Below are 19,419 nucleotides of genomic sequence, written 5' to 3' on the forward strand. Positions count from 1 at the left end.
ACTCCTACACATACGTTCTAGAAAAAAACATTTTGTTAGCTCCACATCCTCCTGAGATTACTCATAAAGGAGAAACAAATATGTGTTACCTTATAGTCTCTCTACCAAACATTTTGGTCACAAATAGCCCAAAGTCACCTGCTTTCATTCTAAACCTACTTCACGTTGCCCTTCCTCCCCAGCAGTCCACCTGTAATTACAGTGAACTCCATTTTATTCGGTTGAAAGTCCTAAGTCCCATCATTGGTACGCTGACTTTGCCACATCATATCCTAGAATTTAAAATTTGCAGGAAGAAGTCTCTTGACTTCTGCTCATTCATTTCCTACTTCTACTTAGTGTCTTTCCCTATAGCTCCCTCAAATTTCTTAAATAACAATCTTTAACTGACAATTTTGATTCTTGTTTCTCCTCCCTTTTCATTCTATTTCTTTCTGGATGTTATTTTCACCTACAGCTTTGACTACTATATATTTGTTGGTGACTCATGAGACTTAGCTCCAATTTCAAATTTCTAACTACCCACAGGACATATCTACCTGGATGCCCCATTAGGATACAACTTCAATATTTGAAGTGGAAATCTTTTTCTAAAGATCATGCTACAAACCAAGTACAGAAGTTTCAAAAACATCTAATTCCTCACTTACCACCCTCCTTTATTTACCGTTACCATTCCCTTAATTACCACATTTCCTCCAAATTCAGTCAATTTCACCATTGTTATGTCTATTCCCTTCTCTTTATTCTCACTGCCAGTACCTAGTAGGTAAACCCAATGGAGAAATGTATAAATACTCCGTTGACAAAAGTAACAGGATTAGAGGCATAAATCCACTGTCTTTACTTTGGACAGCAAACAATAATATCCAGAAAATTCTAGTGAAGCTTTCCGGAGGTCGTAAATGATGTTCTTGCTGTATCTTATTCTGTAAAACCACATTAGTTATATGACACTTAAAAAGTATCATATTACTAATAAAAAAAATATATATTAATTAATAGGCATTCACTAATTCTAATGGTATATTTGTGGGCTAGATACATAAGTAATACAGTGCAGGGTAGTAACACTTGGCTAATACAGACCACCTTTCAAAAAAAAATCCATTTATATCAAGTTACACCCTTGTTAAAGAAAATCGAAAACATTTGAGATTTATTGCACTTATAATGTCCTAAGATCATATAGTTCAACCCCTGACAGGGATTTAAGAACTACCCAGATAAGTCAACTGACTTTTACAGGACCAAAGAGCTAGTCACAAAGATCCTAATAATCAGTTACAATACACTAGTGCCTCATTTGGGGAAATACAATTTATCATTAAAATGACCATTTAAAAAATTATGGTATTTGTAATAGCTAAAGAAACTTTGCTCTTTGTTTATATACACACATATATGTATATTCGACTTTTTCTATAAAGTGAATTCTGCAATATATTCAATTCTATACAACTTTACAATTTAATTGGAAAAAAAACTCACAACTTTTGTTTGGCTACAGATAACTGATGGAGTAAATACTCAATTTAAAAGTCTTAGTCAACTGACAGCTAAAAAAATTTTTTTTTCTAAACTCCAATGAAGAAACATGTGGATACTATTTGATTATATAGCCCTTTTTTCTTCAATGCACATTCTGAGAAAAGTGCATAACAAGTTAACTGAAGTACAGTATTTTTACTGTGAACCATATAAAACAATTCAGGTTTAAAGTCAACCATCACTCTTAATTTTATATCAAATTGATTGTTTAAAAGATTCCCATGAGAACATGATAATGTATGATCTCCAATAGAGGAAGTTCTAAATTAATACCTATTATTTAAAGAGGGACATGAAAGAAACCAACAACTAATATGTGATTCAACTCAGTCCTAAAGATCTAACCTTGATCAAGACAACATTAACATTCTCTGACATGATCACACATTTATATCGAGTGTGCATCCTCAGCTCACGAGTCTAAGAATGGGGAAGTGGCTGACTTCGCTCTGAATGCCAGACTCCTTTCATCACAAGCCTTCAGGGAGGGGGAATGGCTGCTTCTCAAAATGTGGTCCACAGAGTGACAGCATCAGCATCTCCTGAAAACTTGCTAGGAATACAAATTCTTGGGCCCCATCTCAGCCCTACCAAATCAGAAATGTTGAGGGTAGGAACAAGCAATTTGTGTTTTTACAAGTCTCCCGCAGGATTCTTATGCAGGCTTTATTCAATTAAGACATCTGTGTTGTGCGCCAAACCCTATGTCAAGGCTTTCTATCATTATCTTCATCATTACAACCACATCACCAACAACAGCTGTTAACATTTATTAAGCATTTACTATAGGCTGAACACTTTGCAATCCTCATTTAATTATCACAATACCCTTACAAGGACCTATCGTTCTCATTCCCATTTTATAGATTTAAAAAAAAAATAGTAACTTGCTGAAGTTCAGACAACCAGTTAGGGTTAGAGCCCCGATTGAAAGCCAGACTCTAGAGCCTACAGCATTGCCATTATCATATGACACCGTCATGATGCCATGTTATAACGACCTTGCCATTACGTACTTATTCCTCCCAACAATTCTATAAGGTAAGTAATGAAATACTTAGTTACAGATGTATAAAAACAGACTTCGGTTAAGCAATTTTCCCAAGATCACACAGTGAAAGAAAAAGGATTTATGTCTAAATTTGTCTGACTTGAAAATCCATACCCTTAACCAGTTGGTTATTCCTCCTTAAACAAAAACAAAAACTATGACCAACTGAATGTCTACTATTGTCAATTATCCCATTTAACCTCCTGATCCTTTTGCTGAATTCCTGAGTAATATTCTATTCTCAGGCAGAGTGTTAATGTAGCAGACTGGGTTAAGCCAGTGAAATCAAGCTTTGCTCTCTAGCTGAATAGGATTGGAGAGGCCAGTGGTCATACATTTCAAACTAAAACAGAAATATTAATAACATCTGTCACCAAAAGGGGAAGGGGAAGAAAGAGAAATGAAAAGAAATACTTTTTCTTTTTTCACTATTTCTCTGGTTTCTGTACATTAACAATCAAACTTCAAATGTTTTGAAAAGATAAAGTCAGTACAGTTTGGCTCTCAAATACTGATGAACTAAGGTATTTATTTATTCCTTATATTTCATAGCATTATCCAAATATAAACATCATAGATACATTCCTTTGATAAAAGTAAAGGCTTACAGACATTCCTTCCACCAAAGAGGTGTAGGTATCCACCAAAGAGGAGTACAGAGGAGTAGTAAGTCATGAATAGAGAAACAGAAACTAAGTACAGTCGCAAAGTGTAATCCATTACAATTTTATAGGAGTCCTTTGAGTATTCTCTTACTGAGTGTGCTGTAGCGTCCTTTTGTAATACTTTGTAGCATCCTTTTGAATCATTCACCTGAGGAAGTTCTCATGTACTGGTTCTAAATTTTAAGTAGGCGTTTATACTTAAAAGTATCACTACAACATCATAGCACTTAGGGGACATAGATTCAAGGGAACATCCAAAACAACATTCACTCATGCTGTTTCAGGTCACTGTTAGTACAGAGGAGGTATAATGAAGCTTTGGCTTCAATCCTTTAGTTTATGAGCAAATATGTATTTTAAACATACTTAACAGAGCTCTCCTTTCCTATTAAAAAAAAGAAACCCCAAAACTCCTTATACCAGTAGAGTTTGCCAAATAGAGTTTGATGCCAGGGTGGATAGGAAGGTAAAAAGCAAAAAAAGTTTTCTAAAATGTTCCAAGGCAATTCCTATTTCATTCCTCAAGAAAGTTTTATGTAAATCTGCTACTAGTGACATTATTCCAGAGAAACACTTGTAACATCAGATCCTTTCTTTTCATAAAGCCCCTGATACTTCAAAAATAATTACTATAGACAAGTCAGCACAAAGCTGAACTCTACTCTTAAGATAGTTGAAATTAAAATTAATTTTAGAAAAGCCTGTTATTAAAAAGTTGAAATAATTACAAAAGAACAAGACAAACAAATGAAGAAACAAAAACTCATAGACACAGACAATAGTTTAGTGGTTACCAGACGGTAAGGGGGGAGGGAGGTAGTAGAAGAGGGTAAAGGAGATCAAATATATGGTGATGGAAAGAGAACTGACTCTGGGTGGTGAGCACACAATGTGATATATAGATAATGTATTACAGAATTGTACACCTGAAATCTATGTAACTTTACTAACAATTGTAACCCCAACAAACTTTAATAATAATAAAAAAGTTGAATTGGCATTCTATATGAATCATACTATGTACATTAAACCTGTGTGAAGGTACTGAAATGTAACTATTTAATGAACTTTATTGGAGATATAATTAATTTCCAGCTGAAGAAAGACTATGATGCACAAGTAAGAGGTATTAACTCATTTGTCAAAGGAAAAAGTGATACTTATATAAAACCTTTAACCTTTGGGTCTCAATGCTGAAAATAAAGTTAAGATGTTCCAACGGTCAGATTTAAGTATACTTTAAAATCAAGTAGAACAAACTATGTTGTTAAATTTTATATTTTCTGTATATTACGATGTTTTGACATCTTAAAAAACTTTTCTAGCTAGCCAATTTTTAGAGATAGTAAGGGGTAAAGTGGGAGTATGCCTTTGACAGGAAACTAACCAATCCAGAGCCGTACCTCCGCTCTCTGGCACATGCATCCCAGGAGGCAATATTCCTCTACGTCAATCATCCCAGAGCTACTTACCAGGCCACTAGATGTCACCCCTATAGTTTAGAGCCCACAGAAATTATTCAAACTAGCAATCCTTAAACTGCATGCCCTGTGCTGCCCTACCACTTCTGTGGAAACCCCAATACAGACTCTCCCTTCAGCATCCCTGTGCTCCTGCTTTCTGCCTCCTGACCACCCCGAGCCGTCCCTGTGTGCCCTTCCTGTTTGTAGGACCTGTGAGTATAATTAGCTTTTGTTTTCCTGAGTCTCTCCTCTAGTGGCTGCTCCTCAGTGACCATCCCAGAACACAGAACACAAATAACAGGCAAATATATGCTCTATAGGTACGATTGTTTGTAAGTTGTATGCACATTAAAGAATCTGAGTTTTAATGACTAAGCTAATCTTCCCCCAGATTCTTGTAGACATTGGCATATAGGAAAAAAGTGTTTCTCCACTAGTACAGGTTAACTGAAGGGTACATTTCTATGTCCACTTTGGAAATTACCTTAATTTTGCCTCTGTTTTCTTAAATTGAACCCTGGCATAAAGGATACCATCTAAAATGAACAAGGCTCAGAAATAAGAATAGAAATTAAATACCCACCTGTGAAGGTGTACTGGTAAGTTCCATCTTTTCTTGTGATTTCTCCTTTGCTAGTCGAGCAGCTTCTTTAAATTCCTGAAACTTTTCTGCAAACTGAATATATAAAGACTATATACATTAACCAAATAAAAATAAGCCACAATGCCCACTTTTCACCTTAGTTTTCTTTCATTTCCTCAATCACTGACTCTTATACAAGCAACCTAGCCCTCAAATCAATTACAGGTGTAATATGAAAATGACGGAAAAAGAAACCTAATACCCAAACATTTGTACACTGTAAAGTACTTTGACAAATCTCATTCAAAAACGTCACAATAGAACTAAGTTAGAATCTGGTGTCCCCTAGCTTACCTATGTCCCTCCTTGGTTGTTCAGATACACTTTACGAGGCCCAAGCTGGCGGGTACAGGTTGGGAGTGGAATCAGTAAAGATCCCACTATGTTTATTCATCATGGAAAAAAATTGAATCTCTTAAGTAATCAACATCTCAGTATTTGGAGCGTGCTTTTAACTTTTACTACAATGTAAACTCTTGTATTATGTAAGGCATGTTATTTTCAACAATACAAAGAGCAATATTTACTATTGTCACTAACTGACATTACTAAAACTTCATTTCTAAAGATTCCTAAACAACCAATGTACAGCAGCAGAAAGGAATAACATTAACTCCACAAAGGTCTTTAATATTGTTAACAATTTTTAAAAATTACTGTACATGAAATGTTAATTCTTAGGAACTTACAGGAATCTATAAACATCATGGCCACAAAACAGTACTTATTTGTTTTGGAAGTGGAAGCTAGTTTACCACTATTCTCAGAAAGAGCAAATTAGAGCTACAAAATAATGAAATTTAGAAGTCTAAAATCTCTATGCAACTTAAAACACCTATTAGAGTTGGTCATAAAAACATAAAATTATAGTTCCCTCCTCAAACCCCATAAGCCAACACTAATTTCATTTCCATCTTGGGAAGAAAAGCTTTGGTAAGAAAGGCTTATGATACTATGACCTACCTGCTTTGGGGAAATGGAGGCGGGTCAAAATTCAAGTTGTCATTATTACAACTTTTCCTTCTTGTCTTAAACCTTGTCACCCCCACCTACAACTTGTGGATCAGGGAACTGAATCTGTATTGTTATACTTTTCTAATTGAACAGAATATCTCCTTACTGAAAAAAATCTGAATACAAAGCTAAAAAGGTTTTATTCATGTTGGTGGAGATGAAATAAAAACAAAACCGTTTTTATTTTTATGTAATCTGTAGTACACAAAGTTTTTCTTACACTAATTTAGCATTCCAAAGTAGTTAATGTTTAAAACTCTTCTCAACTTCATAAAGACTTACACCATCGCTAATTTTTAAAGGCTTAGGTTTCCATGATAACAAAATACAGTAAGTAGTATCACAATCTAAGCATAGTTGGAATTTTCCTCATATATCAACCTTAGGAGATCACACATTTCTTCCAATATTGCTACTCTCCCTTATTTCGAGAGGCCTTTGTCTAGAATTGCTTTCAGAGCCTTGTCTAGAATTGCTTTCAGAGTCTTCTGCAAACCCTTATAAATGCTTTGATTTGCTTATGCATTTTAATGATAAAACAAGCCAAAATATTTACATGTTTGTTTCATTTAAGTAAAAGATTATAAACTCCTTTGGGTCCTCTATAATCTACAAAGCATCAACATTAGTCTCCAAGGTAGCTTGGAAACAAATCATGATTTTGTCATCTCTAGACCAAAACACCTGAAAAAACTAACTGTAAGCTCTTGGAGCCAAGTCTACTGAATAAATAAACTAGACTCAGCTCTTGTTTCCTAACAGTCAATCCACACCCAAAATACTAGGATTCACTACCAGAAAGGTTGATCAACAGCAAATTTTTAAGGAAGAAAAAAGCTAATTCTAAGGAAGATAAATAAAATTCTTGAAATATAAAAGCCATTTCTAGAAAAGAAATCAAATGAAAGGAGATAGCATAATTGGCAGAATTTAATAAACTATTCCTTTATTACATTAACCAGCTGCCCATTAACCTGAAAGATGCAATGGAAAACTTATTTTATTGTCAAAATTACCTAGGCTCAAAAATCATTTCATGCAAGTTTATTTGAGAAATTATTCCACAATTTAGTTCTTGTGTTGTCAAGAGATTCAGCAGAGGTAGAATATAATTATAGTTCTAAATTTATTTATTTTTTGCTATAGTTTTTAATAGGCAATTCCAAAAGAAAAGTTCCAAAATGGTTCCACATAATGGCAAAAGTATTAGAATAAACATATAATTTCCGAAGGGAATTGTTTATGGAAGGGCAATGCTGAAGCAGATGGCTGTGTCCTTGTTATGCTGAAATACTTGAATCTAAAACTTATGACTCTATCATAGTTCAAGAAATGTATTTAGAGATTAGATGGGTGTAAGACAAACCAAATCAGATAACATTTGTTTGTTTTAATTATCCTACAGAGAATGACTTAAAATTACCAAGGCAAAAATTAAAATAGTCTTAAAATTGAGCTTTACACAACAATTTATATTAAAAAGGAAAAACATTTGGGGCAGCTGGAGGGCTGAGTTGGTTAGAGCGTGAGCTCTTAAGAACACGGGTGCCTGTTCGATTCCCACAAGGGCCAGTGAGCTGTGTCCTTCACAACTACACTGATGACAGTGAGCTGCTGCTGAACTGTCAGTGGGGCAGCCAGATGGCTCAGTTGGATAGAGCACAAGCTCTCAACAACAAGGTTGCCGGTTCAAGTCCCTCATGGGATGGTGGGCTGCCTCCCCTGCAACTAAAGATTGAAAACGGTGACTGGACCTGGAGCTGAGCTGCGCCCTCCATGACTGGATTGAAGGACAACGACTTGACTTGGAGCTGATGGGTCCTGGAAAAACACACTGTTCCCCAATATTCCCCCAATAAAAATTAAAAAATAAAATGCTTCAAAAAAAAAGTAAAAAACATTTGAAAAGGCAGTGTTAAAGAATGCTTACAACGAAAATAAAAGGAAACAAAATAGCTTATCTCAACTACTGAACCATCTAATAATATCCTCAAGTCAATAAATATTCACAGAAGTGTAAGACTTTTTCAAAGAACTCATTTTTAAGAATCTGAAAGATTTCTATAAAAAATAGCTTTAGGTTTAAGGTAAATATGAACAGTGTATTTACAGGAGCTTGATTAACTTGTACTTGAAAAGTTTAAACTTCCAGGCCATCAGATCCTGTGTATTCCAAATTACATATAAAGTGTTTCAAATGTGAGGTTATCCTTTTAATTGAATGCTTCAGGGAAATTTTAAGTATAAATCCTGGGGTCTGGTGAGCATAAAATTTGAAGAACAAAATGAATAATACCCATCTCCTCGATCATCTTAGTAACCTGAGATTGCTACCTTTTCCTTACATATTCTTTCCATGTGACATCCATAGAACTCAAGGTGCTGCTGGTATGAACACTGCACCGGCTTTTGCTTATAGGCAGGACAACTTTTATTTCCAATATTTAACCTGGTGATGCTCTATATTCTGTCGGCTTTTCTGGCCACAGTAATTCACTTGGTTAGTATCTTCCCAGAACTCATGGTATCTACTGAATTTCACTTTACTTACTGCATCAGGAAGTTCAAAGTAATTCTCATCCAGATAATGCACAAATTTTCCCTAAACACAGTAATTTATATGTGTCTACTCTCATGTCAAAAAATTGAAGTCTATATCACTATCAGCTTGAGTTTTCACAATTCAGAAGAGCCTGGGTCTTGCAGACCATCTCTAACTAAGGGTGCAAAGACTTGAGAAAAGTCCATTCTGAAGTGATAATCCCCACCTTTTATTTCCTGTCATATACAGTTAACCACACAAATCCTTCTCAATCAATGGTGACAATTTTTAATGTGTGTAATGTATTTTCCAATTGATACTAGAATCCAATCTCTTACTTCTTGCTCTAAAGTCACTATAGTTCTTCTTAGAATATCAAACATACTTCTCCTATATTTTATACTCCATCTGCCACTATATATTTAAGACATCTGACTTCAGATGAAGATTTTCACTTGGATCTTATGATTTAACTTACTTTTGAAAGATGATGCTCAGAGGAGAATCCCAGTCCATAAACAGTGTTTGCCCGGCTATCGGCCCACTGGCCAAACTTCTGAGATGTTTTAGTAAATGTCATGTTTGGGGTGATGGTGCTATTGATTATTGCCTAAAAGATAAAAAAAAGTATGAGTAACTAGCTCAAAATTAACAAGCAGACATTTAAACACAGGACTATCTAGTTACATAAAAACTTAGGATTCCTAATGAGCCACAACATTAAATATATAAAGATAGTCAATAGAAATGGTATTATTACAAGTGACAACACAGAAATATGATAACTACTAGAACTATAAATATAATGGCACTCGATCAAAAATTTCAAAATAAGTTTTACTATGATGTAAAAAATTTTAAACAGTTTTTAGTGTGGTCAATTTCTTCCCTTTGAACATTTAGGATCAATATCTATTAATTAATTAATAGTCTCTAGAAGCAAGTAAGTTAGTTATAATACTTGTTTATTTAAAAGTAAGGTCCCTCCCTCAAAAGAACCTTTCAAAAATGAATACATCAATAGAAAACATTTTCTATTTGTACACTAACTTTCTAAAATCCATAATCAAGAATTTTCTTAAAGCTGACTTACCTGAAATATGATACAGAAAAGACTTTCAATCATTTCGTACTTTTTATTTTACTCAAGGGAAAAACAAATCCCAAATATATACTTCACTTTTTTTCTCATAAAGCGGTCTAAATTCATGATATTGAAAACCAATATCATTTCTGTTTAACACACAGTCTCTTAGAAAACTAGTATTTTAGCATATTATTAAATATTAACTTTGGTTATCACTATACTATAATAGGTTTCAACTATTATTATAACATATTAACTTAAGTTCATTCCCCCTGCCAGTACTGTGAAAAACACAGAACCTTTTAAGTAGTCTAATGCCCCTAAAATTGAGATGACAAAGTGATTCCAATAATAAAAATACACATTATCAAATCTATAAGCAGTTTTTTTGGTGAACTATTAAATGTAGAATGAAAATCAAGCATTTTAGAACAAAGCTAAATCTGTTTACCATGTGAACAGTACAATATACTTATTTATGAGCTATGTAGGGATGGATGAAGTTATAATAATGAATAGTTGACACCTGTCCTGCTAAAGAACACAGAAGAGAGAGTGGCCTCTTGCTTTCTCTCAGACAGTAGATATGTTATGTGTAGTTACATGAGAGCCCTCATCCTCGATTAAGCTTTTTTTTTTAACCTGAGAAAATTTATATACTCATACTCATATACCTCCTTACTCTTCAGCTCAAAAGCTGCTTTTCCTAGCATGTCATTTTAGATCCTGTAAAATGTGGCTAATGAATGATGGCTCTAACTTCGAGGTTGTCATCAAATGAAAGACTAAGTGGGAAAGAATATACAGTAGTGCCCCTTTATCCACAGTTTCCCTTTCTACGGTTTCAGTTATCTGTGTTCAACAGCAGAAAATATTAAATGGAAAATTCCAGAAATAAACAATTCGTAAGTTTTAAACTGCACGCCACTGTGCGTAGCATGATGAAATCTCTCACCATCCTGCCCGGGACGTGAATCATCTCTTTGTCGAGCATTATCCACGTTGTATATGCCACCTGCCCATTTGTCACTTAGTAGCCGTCTCAGTTCAGCATCTGACTGCTTGTGTTCGCGCCACCCTTATTTTACTTAATAATGGCCCCAAAGCACAAGAGTAATGATGCTGACAATTTGAACATGCCAAAGAGAAGCAGTGAAGTGTATGTATGTATAGGAAAAAACATAGTACATATAGTGCTCAGTACTATCTGTGTTTTCAGGCATCCACTGGGGGTTTGGGAACTATCCCATGTGAATGAAGGGGGACCATATTAACAAATGGTAAAGAATCATTTGGTTATTCAACTTTTTTTTTATTGAGTACCTAATAATGCCAAGCACAAGTCTATAAACTTGAGATACAATAAGAGGCAACGTAATTGTGGATTACGTTCTAGAGCAAGAAGAGTCAGTCAATGAATAAGTAAATAAATAGCTATAATTACCAATGTAGTTTCAGAGAATGGTAAATGCTGCGAAGACCATAAGACCAGGATGTGATACGGAAAGGCTAGAAGGCAAGGACTGGCATGTACTACTTTAGATCTGGTGGTCCTTGAGTGTTCCCTGAGGAGGGTTCCTTTGTGCTGGGCTTTGAGTGTTTTCCATGACAGAAGGGCATTTAACACGTGATCCTAATAACTCAAAAAGTAAGGTAGCAATAGGTTTTAAAGGCATCTAACAAAACTGACCCACGTGCTGTTGGTCACTGACCTTCAACTTTAGCTATTTCAAATGGAACTTGTCTCTGCTTAAGAGTTCCATTTTAATCTCCATTCTGAACCTTTCTTTTAAAAACATATTTATTAGAATTCCTTGAGTAGAATGCTACCAAAAATCCATTTGAAAGAAAAATTTTAGTTCTTTAAAATAAATATTTCTCTCAATCCCAAAGTTCTTCTCCTTGCAAGGAAAACAGGTAGAAATGCTGTGTCATTACAGATCATGTAGTGCCCTGATCCTGGCCCTCGGCCATGCTGATGTCTCTGCAGCATGATTAGAAAAACTTCAAGCAAACTTTACACTCACAGTCAAAGCACTGAGAACAAATGGACATTTTCTAGTCAGGGGCACCTAAGGCCTTTTCAACTCATCATGTAGTGCAGAAACAGAAGTGGGGGTGGGAAGGAGAAAAACACTTATTTAGCCGCATCAAATAAACCACGACTGCTTACAAAAAAAACAATGACTCCTGTAGGGAACTGCAGTCGTTAACAACATCAGTATAGAAAAGTAACTAGAAGATGGAAAATGTGATAGAAAATATAATTGCCACAGAGGGTAGCTTTTGTTAAAAGAATCAAAACAAAAACTTTTTCACAAGAGTTATTTAGGAGCCTAGTAATTATAAGCGGCAAAATGTATAAAAAATGGAAATGCCAGAGGTAGTATTTCATATTGCTTCAGAAGGAAGAACACATGAGAATTATTTAATTACATGGGACATGGGACTACTCCACTTGAACTTTATTTTTATGTACTATTTAACTCTCCTTTCTAATAAAACTACATCATCTTACCTATGGTTTGGGCTAAGACAGAAACCCAGATTATAGAGTAGTGAAGCTTCAAATCAAGGAAAAGAAATAACACTATAGAGTTTAATACCCGTTAATTTCACTAAACAGTTACAAAATATGACAAAATTATTCATTAAAAAAGCTATTAATTAGAAATTAACTATTACTATTTCCCAAGTCCTTTAAGTCCTCCAAATGAAAATGAAAAGGGTATCAATTATTCAAATAAATACATTAGTCACTTAACGTACAAGACAAAGTGCAAATAGCCCCTGGGGTCCGATAATCTCGTTAAGGAGATTAGAAATGAACACACAGGAAAAAGACTGGAAGTTGAGCATTAAATTATCTTTTTTTCCTCCCCAAATCACTAGGCAATACATAACTAATAGCCTTATAATATTAATAATGATAACACCGTGTTTCCCTGAAAATAAGACCTAGCCGGACCATCAGCTCTAATGCGTCTTTTGGAGCAAAAATTAATATAAGACTGAGTATTATATTATATTATACCCGGTCTTATATTAAAATAAGACCGGGTCTTATATTAATTTTTGCTCCAAAAGATGCATTAGAGTTGTCGGTCTGACTAGGTCTTATTTTCGGGGAAACATGGTATTTAGTAGAGCAAAAATTCAAACCAGACAGTCCAGCTCTAGAGTCAGTGCTCTTAACCCTTACACTGCACTGCTGAAATATCAGAGAATGAAAAGGCCTCATGGCTTCACAAAAGCTTGAAGGAGAAGAATGGAGACCTCATCTTTCTACACAACTTATGTCTAGAAACTGATGGTTGGTATTTCTTTATCTGTGTGTTGTTCAAAATCACTGATGAAAAAATGGAATATTCCTCCTTTCTGAGGGTATATTATCCATCAGGAACTCACCTAAGTGTTCTGCAGATATTAACTCATTTAATCCTTGTAACTACCCATACTGAGGTGAGAACAATTAGGCTCAGAGAAGTAAAGTAACTTGCCAAAAGTCAAAAAATTAGTACGCGTACAGCTGAGATGTGAACCCAGGCAGTTCATGCTCTTAAACATTAGATTATCTGCCCCTCCTACAAATAAAACCTAACGTCTTGTCCATATGCTTCTCTTCAGAATAAGAGATGTCAGCTTTTAATGTCGATATTGACAGATTTCATATGATTTAGGAATTCAAAACTGTCTACAAGTCTATAGAAGTTTATATGTAAAGAAGTCTAGTTCCTCACTTGACCGTATGCTTCAAGAGTAGAAACTGTGTCAATTCTGTTTATCACTATACTCCCAGCACCTAGCATAGGACCTGACATATAACAGATATACAATGACTATTCATCAAATAAACTAACCTCAAATTTGTAGAATATTTTGGCATGTAACTCAATATAGATAAGGTAGTTAATCCAAGTAATTTAGTGGACAAAATAAATGGTGTTATCCTAGAAATGATCAATTTTGGTTTTTTTGAAAGTTTTAAAAACTCAAAAGGCAATATTTTATTTTAATGAAGATAAAAATCCTCTAAATAAAACTGAAATGCTATCCTGTATAAAACAAAATAGCATGATTACTTACAGGAAATGTAACTTACCTTTGAGCCATCTAAACTGATTATCCTATACACATTTCTTGTGCTGTCATAGAAATAAGACACAGTAACTGCGTGCTTGCTGGTGGGTACCCAGTTCTTCTTTGTGTTTGGGTCAATCTGGAAGACATGAGCACGAGTGCTGAAGATGGGTTGTTCCCTGTGGGGGAGAAAATAAAATGACAGACTGAAAGCAGCCAATTTTATTCCACTGTATAACAGAACATGGCAACTGTGAGGAAGACTCCACGTAACCAAAAACTCCCACATCCCTGAAAAGAACAGAAACTTTATTTCAAATTTGAATATTCTAAGTATTCAATCATAAGCTTCTTTAAAACAATTACTGTCAATCCTCATTATTTGAAGATTCTGTATTTGTGAATTTCCCTGCTGAATAAAATCTATTTGTAATCCCAAAATCAATATTTGAGGTACTATCTTGGTCTTTTGTAGTGGAAAATGTGAGCCACTTGACGTGTGTGTTTCTTTCTGAGGTGGATCAAGGTAACACTGACTTCTTGTTTCAGCTCTTATACTATGTGCCATTTTTTTTTTAATCTATTTAGCACCAGGTATTTTGCATTTTTGTGCTTTTTGTTGGTACTTTCACTGTTTAAAATGGTCCCAAAGCATAGTTCTGAAGTACTGTCTGTTTCTAGGGGCAAGAAGGCTGTGATGTGCCATATGGAGTAGACATATGTATATAAGCTTTGTTCAGGCACGAATTATGTAGTGTTGATCATGAGTTCAATGGTAATGAATCAACAATATATATTAAATAAGGTGTCTTTAAACAGAAACACACATAAAACAAGGTTATGTATTGACTGACCGGTTGATGAAAAGGTTATGACAAAAGGCATGCAGGAAAATAACTTTATATTCCCCCTAGGAGCAATGGTTCAAAATTTGCTCATTGAGCGTTCATGATGCCTTTATAGAATGTAACTACTGCCAATAATGAGAATCGACTCTACCCTGTTAAAATACAAATCTTGTATTTGACCATCACTAGGTTAAAAGTTTTTACCCATTTAAAACTACGTTATTCTGGGGAGCCACTGAGAGCTTGCTCCCTGTCAAATGTCATCAGTTTAGCTCAAATAAACTCTTATAGAAATTCTCTACCGGTTTGGATGTTTCTTACGCCAACAAGACCAAAAAAATCCTTATAGATTAGCACAGAGAAGTTCAAAAAAATAAAAAGATGAAAGAAGAACTAACAAAGAGACAAACTTTTTTTTTTTTTTTTTTTTTTTTAAAGTAATGGATGAGGGAGGATCATTGAGAACTCAATGTCTTGAAGAGGTAACGGAAATAGCGACCTGCCTGGACTAGAACATGCTATAAATTGAAAGTGTAGTCTACACCACATATTTTGTAATTTGGAGAAATTTCTAACCAATTGGAGCCTCAGTTTCCTCCTATCTAAAATAAAGAATAAAAAAAGTACATTATTCTGGTAATAGGTAAATAACTTACTGAGGAATTTACATTCAGTAACATCTCTACTATATTGAGAAGTATGTGGAAAACAAAGTAGCTCCCCACCATAGTATCTTTCACTTAGATCAAGCACGGCCTTAGACATACAATAGAGATTTTTAAAATTATAATGTCAAGAACCAAACCTACTGAAAAATACATACTCAAAATATGATCATTATAGATTTTACAGTCTGAAAAACAAGCATGAGATTACCTGTATATAACAGAAGCATCATAATGCAAAATTTTCCAAGTTCTGAGTAAAATTCTTTTGAAAACAGCATTTACCAGGCTTTTTTTGAGCCCAAATAACACAACACCTTTCTTTCTTAAAGCAGCTTAAGGTCCTAAAGAGAAATTTAACTGGCATTATGTAATATTTAAAATTAAATAAATTTAAATTTTTTACTTTTAAAGAAAAGAGAGTATGGAAAAAAGGGAAATTAGAAAATAGGTAAGGCAAATCGGGGTCCGTGACAAAATGGTCTTTTGGGTCAATAATAATGGGGAGAGTGTCACATGTCTATGACTACTGCATTCTTTGGAGAGGTGGTGTTAAAGGGAGGTATCTTCCTTGTAGGTAACCTAGCTCTTCCCAGTTTTATCTCTGGAAACTTCCATAACAACCCCTCTTACTAAAAAATCTCTTTTGAAAGGAAGTGATACATTTTTTGCCATTCCCTAAAAAAGTGACAGAAAGTCATCATTTCTAATTCAACTACTATCATATATGGATTCCTTCAACAAATAATTATTAACAATCTGGCAAGGCATTGTTACAGAATATAGAATTCTTCTGAATTGGAAGATCTTATTTATTCCCTCTTTCCCCATCGTCAATCCTTGTTATTCAGTGAGACTGGTGCTACTCTTGAGTTATCTTCCAAAAATGCTGCAACCTCTAGTTTTCTTTTCTCGCCTTTTAATCAAAGTTCTAGGTATAATTGTAGTTGGTCAGACCAACTGTGACTAGTTCCAATTCACAGGGAAATCAAATCATATGAAACTATATTTATTAAGGCATGTAAGGAAGGAAAGTGGGACACTCGAGTCTTTACTGACTTAATAAATTTTTTTTTCACTTGATGGGGTGAATTTTTAAATAGTGCAGATTGGTAATTATAGGAATGTGTTCTAAAAAATGTATTTTCTAAAAAAACTAAAATAGTTGATAACACAATGATATTGTTTTTGCAATCATCAAATTCTTATTCAATGAAAATGCAATGTTTTGAGTCCAGTAATAATTCCCACATCACATTAGTTCACTCAATCAAATTAATCTGCACAATCTATGCAATTTAACTCCCTTCTGAATAAAAATCTTTGGAGTAAACTAGCTTTTTTATAAGCAAATTACATTTGATATCAACTAAATATACTACTTTCTCCAATTCTCTTCTGAATAGCTGATTTCTGAAAGAAAGTTATAGTTTAAGATTTCTGTGGTCAAAAGCCTATTCATCAAAGTCTGGATGATAAAGACTGAAAAAATAATAACAATTTCACTGCTGATGCAGGGAACAGAATTCCTAGAAGTAATGAGGATGTTACTACATCTCTCAGAGTATACTAATAACTGATTCAAACTTTGGTTGAATATCTACTATGTGCCAAAAACTGGTAGAGATATGGTGCCCACCCTTGAAAAATCCAATTTGGTGAGGGAAGACAGATATGTCAAAAAATAAAATGCCCTTCACCATGATAGATTCCCTTAAGGTGACTGAGGGCTGCCATGGACAAATTGATGCCTAAGTAGAATATGAAACAAAGTATGGTGCAGTGGAAAGATGGCATAGTACAATGGCATGTGTAGCAAAAACCTTAGTGAGAATGAATACCTTGGAAGAATGAGGCTAGATATAAAGAGAGAAGCCAGTTCATGAGGGTCCTGGCTGGAAACTAATGAAAGATGTAAATACAGAACAGCTTTTCATTTTAAAAAGGTGTATTTGGCATCACTGGAGAGGGGGGATTGGAGGGAAATAACATTGGACATAGGGAGGCTAGTCAGAACCTCAGAAAAGAATTCCAAGTATTAAAAAATAAAAAGGATAGGTGATAGGGAGTAGGATGAAGACTCGAGGAGGGATTAAACGTAAACTTAGAAAGTAGAATCAATAAAAATAATGACTGGATATAAGGCAATGGTTCTCAAATAGGGGGTGATTTGTCTCCCAGGGGGCATTTCACAATGTCTGGAGACATTTTTGGTTGTCACAACTGAGGGAGATTGCTATTGGTATCTAGTAAGAAGAAGCCAGGGATGTTGCTAAACATTTACAAGGCACAGGACAGCCCCCACAAACAAAGAATTATCCAGCCAAAATGGCAAGAGTGCTGAGGTTGAGAAACCCTCACGCAGGAAATGAAGGAAGAACCTGAGTCTCCTGGGTTTCTGGATTGGGTGACTGAAAAGAAGACAGTGCCACTAGCCAGGATGGGAAACAAAAAGTAAAGTATACTGGGATTGGAGGGATGGAGCGGGAGAAGATGAGCTCAGTTTTGACCAAATTCAGATGCCTTGCAAGGGCTTGAATATAAAACTGTCAGAACAGGAACTTAAAAATATTAGTTTGGAGCTCAGTAAAGAAAATCAGACTGGAGGGGAAAGTTTGGAAATCACTAAGAGATCTTATCACTAGTCTGTTTAGGATTCATTTCATTATAATTACTATGTATAGTGCCAGGTAGGTACCAGACTTATCAGGGGGAATCACTTCGTAAATTATATAAATGTCTAATCACTATGCTGCACACCTGAAACTAATATAAAATAATACTGAATGTCAACTATAATTGAAAAATTTAAAAAGATACATTTCAACAGTAAGCATGGGATAAATTTCATTTTAGAGAAAAGCTGAAGAAGCAGTAGAGAAGCTATACCTGAAATCTTAAAGCTCTTATCTTTTGAAAGGATCTGGGAAGCATTTGAATCTGTCCCAAGTGTCCAAGTGTTAAAGTTAGTACTTTTTCAAAAAAACTGGATGGCACTCATAAATAAAGGTTAGACACGCTACTTCCTTTACAACAATTCAAATATTAACTGCATCAAACACCAGCATTTCACAAAGTATGTTCTATGAAAAAACAGTCCTGGAAATAAGTGTTCCATGTTTAAATAAGTTCTGCAAACATGCATTATGCCCCATTCTGAAATATTTATAATTAGTATATTAAAGGTTCTGGGAAGTCCTCCTGTAAAGAAACCCATTTAACCCTGAATAACCCAGCACATGGCAAAATTATTTGACCCCAGAATTCTTTTTCACAGTAACACATTAACATCTCATAGGACTTATATTTATAACCACAGAATGAGAATCAAAAGATAAATTTTGAGGTAAATACATCTCACTGAAAGCTAATCTGCGTATTTTACCATCTTTGTTGACATTACTAATTGTCACTCAAAAATACATATAAAAGACATAATACAAAATTATGGCCTTATTTAACAATGATTACATAATAATTTCTTAAATAGTTAATGTTAACTCAAAGTAACTTTTAAGAAATTAAATATTATTCCAGAATTCAATTTTTAAAGCAAATAGATTTTGGCATGAAATGCTTTAAGCTAGTTTAGAGAAACAAAACTAAACACCCAGATACACACACATTTTAATGCTAGAGAATCATCTACTTTGTAATTTCCTATATCAATAATCAGGACAATGAGTAGTTCCAACAATCTTACTGTAAAAGAAAAGCTTACTGGAGTATTTTCCAGTTGGTTCATAAAATAATTCCAGGAAGCTAGTATAAGATTAATTCTGAAGTTCTTTATCTTGGGCTACAACTCTG

General features: G+C 34.5%; 1 protein-coding gene across 1 annotated transcript in view; it reads right to left on the bottom strand.

Moving 5' to 3' along the window:
• Window positions 1-19,419, bottom strand: part of HOMER1 (homer scaffold protein 1) — a 109,328-nt gene that overhangs the window by 54,559 nt on the left and 35,350 nt on the right. Inside the window, exons 2-4 of the mRNA XM_033110614.1 lie at window positions 14,119-14,275; window positions 9,408-9,539; window positions 5,314-5,406 (exon numbers count right to left, since the gene is read on the bottom strand). Of these exons, the coding sequence (XP_032966505.1) occupies window positions 5,314-5,406; window positions 9,408-9,539; window positions 14,119-14,275 (382 nt within the window). The remainder of the gene's footprint in view (window positions 1-5,313; window positions 5,407-9,407; window positions 9,540-14,118; window positions 14,276-19,419) is intronic.

The sequence above is a fragment of the Rhinolophus ferrumequinum genome, chromosome 7, assembly GCF_004115265.2.
Source record: "Rhinolophus ferrumequinum isolate MPI-CBG mRhiFer1 chromosome 7, mRhiFer1_v1.p, whole genome shotgun sequence".
Taxonomy (NCBI): Eukaryota; Metazoa; Chordata; class Mammalia; order Chiroptera; family Rhinolophidae; genus Rhinolophus; species Rhinolophus ferrumequinum.